Source organism: Pelmatolapia mariae, linkage group LG7, assembly GCF_036321145.2.
Source record: "Pelmatolapia mariae isolate MD_Pm_ZW linkage group LG7, Pm_UMD_F_2, whole genome shotgun sequence".
In the NCBI taxonomy this organism is placed as follows: domain Eukaryota; kingdom Metazoa; phylum Chordata; class Actinopteri; order Cichliformes; family Cichlidae; genus Pelmatolapia; species Pelmatolapia mariae.
Window position 1 is genome coordinate 950,934 of NC_086233.1, and position 15,709 is coordinate 966,642.

At 45.5% G+C, this 15,709-nt stretch overlaps 2 protein-coding genes across 3 annotated transcripts; one reads left to right on the top strand and one right to left on the bottom strand.

Annotated features, from left to right (window-relative positions):
• The first annotated feature begins 2,607 nt into the window (after positions 1 to 2,607).
• chrm4b (cholinergic receptor, muscarinic 4b) lies at positions 2,608 to 7,432 on the top strand. The gene is made up of 2 exons (XM_063477424.1): positions 2,608 to 3,478; positions 7,086 to 7,432. The coding sequence occupies exons 1-2, from the start codon at positions 2,608 to 2,610 to the stop codon at positions 7,430 to 7,432; spliced, it is 1,218 nt and encodes a 405-aa protein (XP_063333494.1).
• An 889-nt stretch (positions 7,433 to 8,321) lies between these two features.
• On the bottom strand, positions 8,322 to 15,059 carry mdkb (midkine b). Of its 2 annotated transcripts, none has more exons than XM_063477507.1 (5): positions 14,940 to 15,059; positions 13,237 to 13,325; positions 11,722 to 11,892; positions 9,739 to 9,897; positions 8,322 to 8,791 (listed from the first exon to the last, which is right to left on the bottom strand). In XM_063477507.1, exons 2-5 carry the CDS (start codon positions 13,322 to 13,324, stop codon positions 8,772 to 8,774), a joined length of 438 nt encoding a protein of 145 aa, XP_063333577.1. In that variant the 5' UTR covers position 13,325; positions 14,940 to 15,059; the 3' UTR covers positions 8,322 to 8,771. The 2 variants fall into 2 exon arrangements, with proteins under 2 accessions (XP_063333577.1, XP_063333575.1); XM_063477505.1 differs by having other exon boundaries at positions 11,722 to 11,895.
• Positions 15,060 to 15,709: the final 650 nt, after the last annotated feature.

Genomic DNA, 15,709 nt, shown 5'->3' on the forward strand with positions numbered 1-15,709 from the left:
ATATGAAGCAGATGTGGCGAGGTGACATCAGCTCGTCCTTAAATTAAAACAAACTGAAGGACGCTGTTTATTTGGACATTATGATCATTTTTAGACATTTATCATTCTTCCAGTTATTTCTTTGAGCTCAGTGAGCTGGGCCTTCACATGCAGCAGTTTTCTGATTTCTGCACGCTCCAACTTCCTGTAACTCTGCTGCTGGAACACCTGGATTTCCACAATAAAGCATATTTCTGTTCTATATTTCTATGAGTGTTTGCAGGATGTGTGGGTAGGCTGTAAAAAATGCCTTCTTTGGGATTACAGTTTTTCTTGATTGGTTATAGTGTTTAAGCAATCTTAAATTTCAAAAGCATAATGCCACTTTCCAAAGGGCACACCCATTTCCCTGAGCTATGAACACTATGCCCCTGCTTTACCACGTGAGTCAGATGTGACCCGTTTCTGTGGTCAGAGCCTTATGTCGGTGTGCACCTCCTCCAGGCCGAGGAAGACGCCTGCCACTTTGGCTCAAACAACGACGGATGGTGTGATCTGACACTGATGTTCCTCGAGCATGAAGTTCAGCTTGGATCTCTTTAGAAGTCTTTCTGCGCTCTTTTGTTACCATTCGGATTATCCGTCTCAATTTTCCTCCTGCGTCCAGGGAGGTTGGCTGCAGTCCCATGGATCTGAAATTTGTGAATGACGTGCAGCTGTAGTCACAGGAACATCTAGCTGCTTGGAGATGGTCTTATAGCCTTTACCTTTAATCATTTTTGTCCAACTTTCATTGGTTAAGATTAATAGAATTTTTATTTATTATGACTTTTGTCAGATTAAAGTTATTTCTGTGACCATTGTGAGTTTTTCTTTCATTCACCACCTTTGTCCACGTCTGTACATTGGTTGCATTTTTTGTGTTCATCATGTGAAAAGGTTTTTGAGGGGAAGAACCACAAGCAACATAACTTGCCAGTTTTGGAAATATTGTTTAACATTTATTGCACCAATGTGTACGACTATGTTATTGTGTGTGTGTTTTTGAGGCCTTGTGTGTGCTGTCTGTGCAAAGTTTGGTTTTTCAGCAGAGTGAATGGTTTTGAGTGTAGAGCTTCATTTCAACCTGATAACACGATGTTTGGGAAACTGGGTGAGACGTTATGGATTTGTGTTTACTGTTTGGGGAATACGAGGCATCGTTTCAAGGAATGTGTTTAAGCACTCGAGGAAAACCGTAATAAAGCTGATCTGAGCACAGCAGCTGAGTGACCCTGAGCTCCTTATTAGTGTTTAAAATGATATCGTTATGAGGCGGAGGAGGAAACGCGGCTTTTTGTCCACTTTAATGAGCTCTGCATAAATATTTGGAGGCTGGCTGAGAGTCCGGGCTGCTGCTCGGAGGGTCGAGGAACTCGGATGGCAGATCTGTGACTGCACTGCAGCACATTTGTGTCAGAGCTGAGGTTAATCAGATAACATGGAGGAAAAGAGATGATATTAGGACTGTAAATAAGCACTCTGACAGTGCTGGAGGTTTCCGTTTGCTTCTCTGTGCCTGCTGCAGTGTCTTCACTAACGGTAATGCTGGGAGGAAGATGAAGTTAAAACCCGTGTGGTGGTAACTGAAGCTGGGCTCATCTTCTCTAATGTGTCATTACATCCCACATCTGATGACGTCAGGACGGAGGCTGCATGTAAACTGCTGCAGATGGACTGATGGACGGGCAGACAGCGGCAAGCTGAGCAGCTCCAACATCCCCGGTGAGCTGGACCGAACCTCTGAACGCGCTCGCAGCAACTTCTGCCGCTTCGTTCTGTCAGGAAATCTGCTTTTATTTTGAAGGCTTAAACGTGTTTTTCAGTCAGCTCCTCAGAGCTGGAGGAAATTTCTCTGCAGTGAAAGTACTTTTACCAACGTAATAACACAGAAGTGCAAAAGCTGCACCTCGAGCAGGTAAATGTCAGTTATTTATAGATGTGAGTGTGACACAGCTGTGATTGTATCTGATCAGAGCTGCAGCTCATCGTTAGTGTGTCACATTTATCTGTCGTTTCCACATGAATGCTCCTTTTGCACATTTAAATCTTTCATGTGGTCCAAACTGAGGTTTGGGAATGATCACAGGAGTTTCAACATTTTGCATTAAATGTAACGAGATCTTTATAATAAACTTCAAACATCTTCAGTTTTTCCTGCAAGAAAATAAAATCCTGCACGAGGAGAACTTCGTATAAACTGTTTAGCTTCATCATTTCTGTGTGAGCTGCAATAAAACAGCTTCTGTGAGGAAGAGGAAATCATTCTCAGGAAGATACTGATTCATTTTCAGGGCAAGTATACAAAGTTCTTTCTTTTAATTATATTAGTAAAAGTCATTAACATCCAGCATTGATGACCATTTGATGTTCGCTTCTTTGATTTGCTCTTTATCTCCTGAATTGGCAGGAAAACAATCGATACATCAGGAAATCTTTGAATTTCACACACTAGGCTGACGGTTCAGTGTTGACTGATTTAAGGAACGATGTCTTTTCTGTTTTAACACTTGTTATTATTTTGTGGTCACTTTGATCTCGTTTCAGTTCAATAATTTCAAAGTCTTCTTGTGTGTGACTTTAGGAAACATGGAACCGACGCCTACTTTGCTCCGCCTCTCCGTCAACACCTCCCGTGTGCCTCCGCTCTCACCATCATATCCGTACAGCACCGCTCAGCTGGTCCTCATTGCCATGGTTACCACCTCCCTCAGCATCCTCACCGTTCTCGGCAACACTTTGGTGATCCTGTCCATCAAAGTGAACCGTCACCTGCAGATGGTCAACAATTACTTCCTGCTGAGCCTGGCGGTGGCCGACCTGATCATCGGCCTGTTCTCCATGAACGTGTACACGCTGTATAAGCTGCAGGGCCGCTGGCTGCTGGGCCCCGTGCTATGTGACGTGTGGCTCGTCCTTGACTACGTGGCGAGCAGCGCCTCGGTCATGAACCTGCTGCTCATCAGTCTGGATCGGTACTTCTGCCTGACGCGACCGCTCAGCTACCCAGTGCGGCGGACGGGCAGGATGGCGTGCCTGATGATTGCTGCCGCCTGGCTGCTTTCTTTCATTCTCTGGGCTCCCGCCATCCTGTCCTGGCAGACAGATAAGGGCGGGCGCGTCGTCCCTAACGATCAGTGTTACATCCGTCTACTTGTTAGCCCTGCTGTTACTATGGGGACGACTCTTCCCTCCTTTTACCTGCCGGCAATCGTCATGATCGGCCTCTACAGTCGCCTGTCAGTCGCCAGCTATGGCCGAATGAGTGTGCTCATGCCAAACCAGGGTGCTCTCAGGGCTTCCAGTCCCTCCTTAAAAGACTTCCTCCTGAGGCAGCGAGGCATGGGGACGAGTGACCCCTGCTCAGACCTGACCCCGAACCAGCTCCAGTCCTGCACGCCAAAGACCAGAAGGAAGACGAAGACATGTAGAAGTCCAGATGATACAGCGCAGGCAGAGAGTAGCTGGAGACACTGGGTAAGGATGTGTTTCATCTGTTTACCGTCTCTAATGTTGTTGTCAGGGGGCGCTGTCACTTCCTGTTCACTCTCTCTGCGGTAGAGTATCACTTCCTGTTCCTGTTCCAACACGCAGTGGTGTTCTTGTAGCAGTTTATTAAAAAACGTATAGATAACTTCCCTTTTCATATCTTCACGCGCTTCACTCGCTGCGTCTTTAGGGTTTCGCTAGCTTAGCTTAGCTCATAGCCAACTCGCTAGCAGCATGGCCTCTTCACCTGTCCGTCCTGCACTTTCCTGCACTTTGTGTCACATGTTTAGTTAGAGGAGCAGTGACCTCGCTGCGAGGCTTCACATTATGATCATTTTTAGACATTTATCATTCTTCCAGTTATTTCTTTGAGCTCACTGAGCTGGGCCTTCACATGCAGCAGTGTGTCTTCCGATTTCTGCACGCTCCAACTTCCTGTCACTTTGTTGCTGGAACACCTGGATTTCCACAATACAGCATATTTCTGTTCTATATTTCTATGAGTGTTTACAGGCTGCAGAATGTGTGGGAAGGCTGCAAACAAAATGCCTTTTTTGGCATTAATAAAGCTGATCTGAGCACAGCAGCTGAGTGACCCTGAGCTCCTTATTAGTGTTTAAAATGATATCGTTATGAGGCGGAGGAGGAAATGCGGCTTTTTGTCCACTTTAATGAGCTCTGCATAAATATTTGGAGGCTGGCTGAGAGTCCGGGCTGCTGCTCGGAGGGTCGAGGAACTCGGATGGCAAATCTGTGACTGCACTGCAGCACATTTGTGTCAGAGCTGAGGTTAATCAGATAACATGGAGGAAAAGAGATGATATTAGGACTGTAAATAAGCACTCTGACAGTGCTGGAGGCTACTCCTCAGCCTCTCGATCTGGAGGCCAGGATTAGTGAATTGGAGACTCGGCTTCGCACCCTTCATTCACCCGTAGCTAGCCAGGCCCCTGTAGCTGGTGCAGCCGAAGATAGCGTAGGCCCCGCTAGCTGTTCCCCGGCAGACCCCAAGCAGCTGGGGAAAGAGGGCGGCTGGGTGACGGTGAGGAGGAAGCATAGTCTTAAACAGAAGCCCCAGGTACACCACCAACCTGTTCATGTGTCTAACCGTTTTTCCCCACTCGGCGACACACCCGCCGGGGGTCAAACTCTGGTAATTGGTGATTCTGTTCTCAGACATGTGAAGCTAGAGACACAGGCAGCCATAGTCAATTGTCTTCCAGGGGCCAGAGCAGGCGACATTGAAGGAAATTTAAAACTGCTGGCTAAGGGTAAACGTAAATACAATAAGATCATAATTCACGTCGGCAGTAATGACACCCGGTTACGCCAATCGGAGGTCACTAAAATCAATATTGAATCGGTGTGTAACTTTGCCAAAACAATGTGGGACTCTGTAGTTTTCTCTGGTCCCCTCCCCAATCAGACCAGGAGTGACATGTTTAGCCGCATGTTCTCCTTAAATTGCTGGCTGTCTGAGTGGTGTCCCAGAAACGATGTGGGCTTCATAGATAATTGGCAAACCTTCTGGAGGAAACCTGGTCTTGTTAGGAGAGACGGCATCCATCCCACTTTGGATGGAGCAGCTCTCATTTCTAGAAATATGGACCAATTTATTAAACCCCCCAAAATATGTCTATCCAGAGTTGGGACCAGGAAGCAGAGTTGCAGTCTTACACGCCTCTCTGCAGCTTCTCTCCTCCTGCTACCCCCCCCCCCCCCCCCCCCCAAAAAAACCCCATCTCCATTGAGACTGTGTCAGCTCCCAAACAGACAAAAAATAAACTAAAAACCAGCAACAAACAACTTAAACATAAAAAATAAAAGAAAGAACAATACAGTATCCACATCTGAACCAAAGAGTAAAACAGTGAAATGTGGATTATTAAATATTAGGTCTCTCTCCTCCAAGTCTCTGTTAGTACATGACTTAATAATTGATCAACAAATCGATTTACTCTGCCTTACAGAAACCTGGTTGCAGCAGGATGATTATGTTAGTTTAAATGAATCAACACCCCCGAGTCATTCTAACTACCAGAAACCTCGAAGCACAGGCCGAGGGGGCGGTGTGGCAGCAATTTTTCACACCAGTCTATTAATCAACCAAAGACCCAGACAGACTTTTAATTCATTTGAAAGCCTGATGCTTAGCCTCGTCCACCCCAGCTGTAAAACTCAGAAACCAGTCTTACTTGTTATTATCTATCGTCCACCTGGGCCTTACACAGAGTTTCTCTCTGATTTCTCAGACTTTATCTGATTTAGTGCTCAGCTCAGATAAAATAATTATTGTGGGTGATTTTAACATCCATGTAGATGCTAAAAATGACAGCCTCAACATTGCATTTAATCTGTTATTAGACTCAATTGGCTTCTGTCAAAATGTAAAAGAACCCACCCACCACTTTAATCACACTCTAGATCTTGTTTTAACATATGACATAGAAACTGAACATTTAACAGTGTTTCCTGAAAACCCTCTGCTGTCTGATCATTTCCTGATAACATTTACATTTACAATGATTGATTACACAGCAGTGGAGAGTAGACTTTATCAAAGTAGATGTCTTTCTGAAAGTGCTGTAACTAAGTTTAAGAATATAATCCACCCACTGTTATCATCTTCAATGCCCTGTACCAACACAGAGCAGAGCAGCTACCTGAACGCTACTCCAACAGAGGTCGATTATCTTGTTAATAATTTTACCTCCTCACTACGTACGACTCTGGATACTGTAGCTCCTGTGAAAACTAGACTTAAATCAGAAGTACCTGACTCCGTGGTATAATTCTCAAACACGTAGCCTAAAGCAGATAACTCATTAGTTTCAGTCAGGTTTCAGAGCTCATCACAGCACAGAAACCTACGCTGTAGGTATTACAGGTACTGCACTGCAGTGGTTTGTATCATATCTATCTAATAGACTCCAGTTTGTGCATGTAAATGGAGAGTCCTCTTCACACACTGAGGTTAATTATGGAGTTCCACAGGGTTCAGTGCTAGGACCAATTCTGTTTACATTATACATGCTTCCCTTAGGCAGCATCATTAGAAGACATAGCATACATTTACACTGCTATGCAGATGACACCCAGCTCTATCTGTCCATGAAGCCAGGTAACACACACCAATTAGTTAAACTGCAGGAATGTCTTAAAGACATAAAGACCTGGATGGCCGCTAACTTTCTGCTTCTTAATTCAGATCAAACTGAGGTTATTGTACTAAATCTTAGAAATGCCTTATGTAGTCAGACGCTTCCTCTGGATAGCATTACTTCGGCCTTCAGTGACACTGTGAGGAAACCTTGGAGTCATTTAAATGACTCTAAGATGACCTGCTCTACCTCCCAAAGATGGCTGTAGTCTAAAAGGCGAGAGAACGGACAAAGAATGGAAAAAGAGAGCATGTGTCTACTATATTGGTTCCCTGTTCAATCCAAATACAGAGATTGGTTGTAAGGCCGCTTGATGAAAACAAATGAAGGTGGCTTGTTTGTCTCCTCAGAAGCATCCCTCTCAAACTGCTGTCAAACCCACCGGAGACGAAGACCACAACAAGACTGAATCTGAAGACTCATTCAACGCTGACCTCCACAAGGCGGCCTCGGCAGTCTTCTCCTCCTGCCCCGACATCAGCTCACATGAGAGGAGGCGGCAGCGAGTGATGGCGAGGGAGAGGAGGGTCACGAGGACCATCCTGGCCATCATCCTGGTATTTGTCCTCACCTGGACGCCATACAATGTCATGGCCGTTGTTGCTGCCTTCTGCCATTGCCGCATTCCTGACGCCCTGTGGACCACAGGATACTGGCTGTGCTACGTGAACAGCACTGTCAACCCCGGCTGCTATGCCCTGTGCAACGTCACCTTCAGAAAAACCTTCTGCAGCCTCCTGCGCTGCCGCTGCAGCCGGCTGTAACAGCACTGGTGTTTTTTTGTTTTGTTTTTGGCAGCTGGCTTTTTGCTTTCCTTTCATGGAGTTTGGTCCTATCGCAGGTTTCCATCTAAATGTAGAAGAAGTTTTAAGATGGGCAAAACAAATGCGAACAAAAGGTTGTTTCCATCCTTGCAGCTCAGTGGTTGGTCTGATAAACAGCCGGTGGTGCAAAACGTCCTTAAATCAAAGCAGATAATGGCATCATGTCTCCATTTCCAGCTCAGATGACATGGCCTCTTATCACAATTTGGGCTGTAAATGTTTGATGTTTATGTAGTTAATTAATCCATCTACTTCCTGCTGCTTCTCCATGATGTGTTTAATGAGCAGTGACTGATGTAACAAGGCGTAAATGCTGTCAAGGCTGCAGCTACTGTTCATCTTTATTATTGAGAAAGTGTTTGGTAGATGCAGCACAATAAAGGAAATAAAACGGCATCATTACTGCTAAGAAACACGTTAAAGGCTGTAAACATGCTTATTTCTGGTAGAAAGTTTTAACATGAAAGTCTATGACTCTGCTGGAGCCTTTAGTGGACATTAAAGGAACTTTGGTTGCCTCAGAGGTTGCTTGGTGGAGACCAGAAGCAGAGTTAAAGCAGATAACACCGAGCAGGTGGATTTTTGTGTTTTTAGTTGAAACTGTAGAGGACCGAGAATAGAACCCTGAGGAACTCCTCGAGCACTTAGCGACACTAAATGTGGAGAAGTCGATCCGTCTGCTTAAAGATTCGGGTCACTGAGTTCCTGTAGTGAACAAAGCTTGTGATTTGTGCCTCCAAACTGAACCCCGTTCATGAATATGCACGAACTTTTTATTATTATGACAGCCATCGTGCCTGTGCACCAGTAATCACACCAGACTCTTCACCAAAGCAATGTACAGTCTTTATTTTGCTTATTTGTACAGTTTCATCCTGCAGCAACAATAATCTATAGTTTAAAAAATAGATTTCATAGAGGATTTTCTCAGATTCTTTAAAACTAAACTCGCCTACAAACTCGTGACGATCCCATGAGGACCAGCGTCCAGTTTAGTCTGAATTCACGGGTGGCTACTGTACAAGCTTTAGGACTATCTGAGTGTAATGGTTAACAAACTATCAGCTACGAGGATTATTCTCATCATCTAGCGGGACAGTGTCGGAAAAGCTTTAATCCAGAAAAACATCAAATCAGAAACCAGAAAAACAAGAATCAAAAGCAAGGAGAGGCGGTCGGTGTGTTTTGGAGGAGTCTCTCGTTTTGTGTGTTCAAAGCAGGGAAGACGATCGTTGAGGAAGAGGACGAAACGCCGCCGTCTTCTGTCGCGCTACATCCTTCAGTTGGACTTCTTCTCGCCTGAGGAAGCAAAGCATCAGACATTCATGTTACAACATCGTTCCTCATGATGAATCCTGCACGTTTGCTCTGGTGGAGGCAAAGAAGATCAGGTTTTATCATCAGGTCTGAATCTGAAGGTGCTGCCGACTGGCCTCAGCAGCTAATGCTTCAGGTTAGCAACACTTACTGACCAATCAGATCTCTGGGAGATGGCGTTATGGCTCAGAGCTCAGATGCTTGGAGCACGAGTAAGAAACAGATTTTTAATTCAATTCAACTTTATTTATATAGCGCCAAATGACATCAACAGTCACCTTAAGGTGCTTTATATTGTAAGGTAGACCCCACTATAATACACACAGAGAGAAACCCAACAATCATATGACCCCCTATGAGCGAGCACTTTGGTGACAGTGGGGAGGAAAAACTCCTTTTTAGAGAAACTTTGTCTCCTGTTGGTTTTCAGAGTATTATTTTTGGGTCTTTATCTGACAGTATAACGTGGAAACTGCAGCCTTGTGCACATGAGTTTCCAGCTGAACCAGGTGAGCCACCTTCACCTGACCTTTAGCCCCGCCTCCTTCAGAACTTCAGTGTAGTTTTTGTAAACGCTCAGAGATTCTGATCAGGTTCGCAGAAACAGCGATTTTTGGCATCTTGTGGCTGCTTTACAAACACAAAGTCAAATGTTCTCTTTGCTTTACTCGCCTGAAATCCTCTCTAAAACCTTTCGTCTCTGTATAAGAGTGAAGGATTCGCCTCTGACTGCACACCAACGGCATCATTAAGCTCCTCCTCCATTTTCTCAATGTTGGTGGCGTCTGGTTATCTGAGCTCAACGTGGCTTTTTTTTATCACGACGGTGCTGCATAGTATTGCTATGAAAGCATCACCAGAAGCTGCACGTGACTTGATCATGTCGTCGTCTGTTGCAGTGACTGTTAAAGATTACTGAGGACTCTCACCTTTGACCTTCTTCACTTTGGGGGAGCAGGGTTTGGACACCTTGACGGTGGCCTGGCACTCAGCATTGAACAGCGCTCGCTTCAGCGTTCCCGATCGGGTCTTGGTGTTGGTGGTGGCGTCGCAGTTTCCCCACGGCCCAAACTTGTACTTGCAGTCACCTGAAAGAAGATTTGAACTTTGAACCCACAGAGCTGCCCCGAGGGGGCGGTGTGGCAGCAATGTTTCACACCAGCCTATTAATCAACCAAAGACCCAGACAGACTTTTAATTCATTTGAAAGCCTGATGCTTAGCCTCGTCCACCCCAGCTGTAAAACTCAGAAACCAGTCTTACTTGTTATCATCTATCGTCCACCTGGGCCTTACACAGAGTTTCTCTCTGATTTCTCAGACTTTTTATCTGATTTAGTGCTCAGCTCTGATAAAATAATTATTGTGGGTGATTTTAACATCCATGTAGATGCTAAAAATGACAGCCTCAACATGGCATTTAATCTGTTATTAGACTCAATTGGCTTCTCTCAAAATGTAAAAGAACCCACCCACCACTTTAACCACACTCTAGATCTTGTTTTAACATATGGCATAGAAACTGAACATTTAACAGTGTTTCCTGAAAACCCTCTGCTGTCTGATCATTTCCTGATAACATTTACATTTACAATGATTGATTACACAGCAGTGGAGAGTAGACTTCATCACAGTAGATGTCTTTCTGAAAGTGCTGTAACTAAGTTTAAGAATATAATCCACCCACTGTTATCATCTTCAATGCCCTGTACCAACATAGAGCAGAGCAGCTACCTGAACGCTACTCCAACAGAGGTCGATTATCTTGTTAATAATTTTACCTCCTCACTACGTACGACTCTGGATACTGTAGCTCCTGTGAAAACTAAGGCCTCAAATCAGAAGTCCCTGACTCCGTGGTATAATTCTCAAACACGTAGCCTAAAGCAGATAACTCGTACGCTGGAGAGGAAATGGCGTGTCACAAATTTAGAGGATCATCATTTAGCCTGGAGAAATAGTTTGCTGCTTTATAAGAAAGCCCTCCGCAAAGCCAGAACATCTTACTATTCATCACTGATTGAAGAAAATAAGAACAACCCCAGGTTTCTCTTCAGCACTGTAGCCAGGCTGACAAACAGTCAGAGCTCTACTGAGCCAACCATCCCTTTAACGTTAACTAGTAATGACTTCATGAACTTCTTCAGAAATAAAATTTTTATCATTAGAGAAAAAATTACCAATAATCATCCCACAGATGTAATATTATCTACAGCTACTTTTAGTACCATTGATATTCATTTAGACTCTTTTTCTCCAATTGATCTTTCTGAGTTAACTTCAATAATTACTTCCTCCAAACCATCAACGTGTCTTTTAGACCCCATTCCTACAAAACTGCTCAAAGAAGTCCTGCCATTAATTAATGCTTCAATCTTAAATATGATCAACCTATCTCTAATAATCAGCTATGTACCACAGGCCTTCAAGCTGGCTGTAGTTAAACCTCTCCAAGCAGGCGTTGCAGATTTGCAGCAGTTAAAAACTAACAACCTGATTACCCCACATACATATTTTATGAGTTTTTACTCAGAAGTACCACTGCAGGACTTGGTTGTGCATTAGCAACAAAAAACTTAATTTGAGCCTGAGAGGGTTAAACCTTTACTCAAAAAGCATCTCAGCTGTCTTAGCTAATCATAGGCCAATCTCCAACCTTCCTTTCATATCAAACATCCTTGAAAGAGTAGTTTGACTGTTATAAATCAAAGACAATAAAATGAATTATTGGAGTTTTCTGTTTACTGGAGCTTTTTGTCTTTTAGAGGAGACATCATGTCCTGGAGATAATTCAGAGCATTTAATAGGGCAGCGAACCCCGAGTATAAATGTAATGTGTAGATGTTAGAGCTCCACCCTGTGACCATCCGGAGGAGCTCTGCCCTGTGTGGTGTCAGCTGTGTGGAGTCTTACTGATGTCCTTCTTCCAGTTGCAGGGGATCTTGCAGGGAATCTTGTCGGTGCGATCTTTGCAGGTGGCATCTCTCACACCGTCCCCACAGTCTCCGTGTTCAGGTATGCACTTCCCGTACCGAGTCTCTGCAGGGGAGCACTCGGAGGCCGTCCGGGACTTGTCATGCCTGCCTGCTGAGCAGAGAGTCGGTCAGACACCTGCACCACACCTGCAGCGGCTCAAACACGCTGACACAACATGGTTTAAACACACCGGAGGCCATTTTTCTGTTTCACTTTTTGTGGCCTCATAAAATGTTTTCATGCAGAACGTTTTGTTTTGTTTCAGCTAAAGAGTTAAGAGAAGAACAGGTTTGTACTTGTGGTTTAATTCCACCTGGATAACTGAACACTCTGATAAATTTAGCTTTTCTGCCTCTTAAAAAATGTTTCTGTTGAATCTGAAGAGCGTTTCTTTCTCTGATGTTTGTTTTGTGCTGACAGCGTGAGGTGAGGAGGGGTTTTATAGCTCAGTCACGCTGGAATAAAACTAGGACTTGTGACGAGGAACAATCTGTGATTGCACCGTCATCAACTGATTGCAAGTAGCTGCAGTGAGCAAATAGTTGCCCAGAGGATGAAGCTGCAACACTCTCCCCCTCTGCACAGGTCAGGTCACCTGGTGGGAGGAAACCTGTCTCCAAACCACCACGCCCCCGCTCAGACTCGTTTGCAGATCGTTGCTGTGTAACTTGTGATGAAAACGACTCCGCTCACATAAAAGTCATTTGCCGTTAAATTGCAGCAACGACATCACTGTCTGCTTCAGCTGGACTCTGAATGTTAACATGAGTTTCTGCAGGTCGTTGCATTTGCATCTCTTTATGATCTCAAACAGATTTTTGTTTCCTGTTGTATTCCAGCCCGCTGCCTGTGCGGCTAGTCTTGGAAAAACCCGGAAACTATCCCAGTGGTCGTCAAACCACGGCTTTATACCGACATTCAAGTGCAGTGAGGTCATCAAATGTCATATTTAAATAGAGTGAGAGCTTAGAGCTCCTGTGCATCAGCATGAGACGCTGGGCAGGTCAAACCTGGAAAAACAAATCTGTTAACAGACGAGCTCAGCTGCACCTGAAACACATCTTATTGTGAAACTTTATCCTTTTTCCCTCTTTAGTCTCCAGCAGCTCCTGATTTTAAGAAAAGTGCCTCTCTGGACTGAATGCTTCACAGTCACTATATTCCAGTCATTTTACTAAAGCAGAAGGGAAAGCTTTGCTGCTGGATCGGAGGCTCTCCAGCACAGCCTGAGCTAGTCTGGAATTTAAAGATGAAAACTGGTAAGAGCTTTTTTTTGGATGTTTCCGACAGGAAAAACTTGTTTTTCATGCTCGTTAACCTTTAATGCTTTACTTGAATGCATGCCTGCTGTGGTGACAGGCATTCCTGGGAACGCACTTTTTTTTAACAAGAGAAGAAAAAGAGAGACTTGACTTTCCCGGTGTGGTTACAGAACATGAAGGACAGCCACACCTTTGTGATGTTTCGCTCTTTTGCTGGCCTCAGCGGTGAGCGTCAGGGCCAGGAGCAGCAGCAGCGTCACTGAGAACAAACTTCGCATTCTGCAAAAACAAAAACACACTCGCACTTACACAGGGATCATTATTCATCACAACACACCGTCAGTCAAACACAAGCAGTGAGAAAGACGTGGACACCCTGCAGCCAGAGGCCTGGACGCGCTGCCACAAACAACCACACCTTCCATCTGTTTCTAATGTTTGCAGCCGATCGGGTAAGAGCCACGCGGCGAGACAGAGACACAGAAAGGCTACAGCGAAGCCACAAAGAAGCACGAGAGCAACTACACAGAAACACAAACACGGACAAAAGAATCACAGAGACACGAATCCACAGCCAAAATACAAAGAGCTGGAAAAGCAGGACTGTGAAGTGGAGTTGAGTTCTGGTGTGTGTCCTGATCCGCAGCCTGGACGCGGGTCATCGAGCCAGATGGTTCAAACATTCAGTCCAAACCAAATCTTTTCACCTCCTCCCGTATCACAGCGCCTCAGCCCAGTAATCTGACTATTGTAGTGAGAGCAGCAGCAGTGGGATTATGAAAGTGGGCTAATGTATGCAGAAGCTGCTGTCAGCGCACACACACACACACACACACTCGGCTGTTGTTTTGCATGTATCTGTGGTGTGTTGCAGGATTAGCACGTTCCTTTGGTGTTTGACGGCAGCGATCATCACACAGCAACAGCAGCCGTCGGCTCGGGGGGACAAATGGAGAGCAGCCTCCAAAGAGAGAGAGTCAATTACCCAGAAGGCCCTGCTCTCCCTCTCTGCTGTCATTGTGCTGGGAGATGACAGACTCCTCTTTCAGCCTCCATTAAAGCAATGGTCCTCTTTCACATGTCAGCTGGCACAGCAAATCCTGCTCCTCTCGCTCCTCCTGCGGCCTTTTATGAGGAGAGAACCGGCTCTCAGCAGGCCTCCAGTCTGCCCCCCATCAATGAAGAGGAGGAGGAGGAGGGGGAGGAGGAAGGGGGCGACCGAGCAGCGTCTGAATGAGCTCTTTAGAGTTCCCCTCAAAAGAATACTGATTCATTGGCCCAAAACAAAGCCTCTTCTAGCCTGGTTTCATTTCTCTAAAGCCTAACACAGATTCTGTGCCACCCCCGAGGAGCCCCCCCTCCGCCCCCCGCCCTGAATGGAAACGTATTTGCATCAGAAAACAAAGAAACGGGAGCGAAGAAAAGCAGTGGGATGCTCCCTCTGGTTCAGGAGCAGGAGCGACATCAGGAGAACTTCCTCCTGGATCTCGGGGTTCATTCTGGCATCCGGAGGCCGACCTGAGGCCGCGAGCACAAATCCCTCACCTGCCTGCAGCCAATCAGAGCGCACACAGGTGACTTGGAGAGAGACGAGTCAAAAACCTAAAGCTTTGAGTAAAACGAGCCGCAGCTTTCGTTCCACTTCCTGTCTTTCTTCTTTATTCTGATTCATTCGCTCCCGTTTTCAGATTTCTGTCTCATGTCTTTGTTTCGGCTCCTTCCTTAATCCCTTGCTGCCTTTCCTTCCTTCACATTCAAGAGTAAACAAACAACAAGATTAAACTGAAGCTAAACAAACAAACGTGTCGCCGATGAGCCGCAGCAGCAGAAGCAGAATAAATCTAAAGAGCAAAGTGTGGAAATAGAAATATGGGAACAAACACGGAGACTTACTTTGTCGGGCTGGAGAGGAGCAGCCGGTCGAGCTGTGGAGTCGTCGCCTTCTGTCGCTGCTTCAGCTGCAGCTCCCGAACAACCCCTCACATGCACGCGCACACGCACGGTGACATCACACACTTTAATCCAGTCTCCGAGGAACAAAACAGGCTCAGCTCATTTACATGAAATGCAGAATGTGTGCGTGAATGTTTGCAGAGTGGAGTGCAGCTCAGCCCACAGACGCGTGTCAGGTGACTTTCAGGTGAGTTTCAGGTGGAACGACTTCTAGGAAACACTCGGTGTGGGTGAAAGGTCACGAGGCAACTCTTCTTAAAAAACAAAGAGAAAATGTTCATGTTAAAACTGCCAGCAGCAGAAGGAATCTAACTACAAAAGTAATGGGATACTTTTTTAAAAACATGACATTTCAAACTGGGACGATTTGAAACTTCTTGGGTCAGAGTAAACATGCCAACATGTTCCCACAGCCTGGTGGTGGCGCGCGTCTTTGTTCTGTGTGGTAACCGTAACCATGGTGTTGCCTCTGACTGTAACACTGTAACAAAGTAAACGTGTGAACTCGCGCTAACTGTGCACGAGCTGCCAGATGTTGAATCCTGAGGGGCAACAGAGTGAAAGCCGACCCGAGGCTTCCTGTTCCCTCCGGCGGCGCGCTGATGGCTCAGTCACGCGTGGAAGCCTTTGTCACGGTGTGCCAAAAAGTGATTTCCGGTATTTGCCAAAAACTGATTGCTCGTATTTAAACTGCTATAAGTAACTTGTTG

Coding starts and splice junctions, on each gene's coding strand:
- chrm4b (XM_063477424.1), top strand. CDS start 2,608: ATGGAACCGACGCCTACTTTGCTCCGCCTCTCCGTCAACACCTCCCGT. Junction 3,479..7,085: donor TGATACAGCGCAGGCAGAGA/GTAGCTGGAGAC, acceptor CTGAATCTGAAG/ACTCATTCAACGCTGACCTC.
- mdkb (XM_063477505.1), bottom strand. CDS start 13,324: ATGCGAAGTTTGTTCTCAGTGACGCTGCTGCTGCTCCTGGCCCTGACG. Junction 9,898..11,721: donor CAACTGGAAGAAGGACATCA/GTAAGACTCCAC, acceptor ATCTTCTTTCAG/GTGACTGCAAGTACAAGTTT. Junction 8,792..9,738: donor CAAAGTGAAGAAGGTCAAAG/GTGAGAGTCCTC, acceptor TTGCTTCCTCAG/GCGAGAAGAAGTCCAACTGA.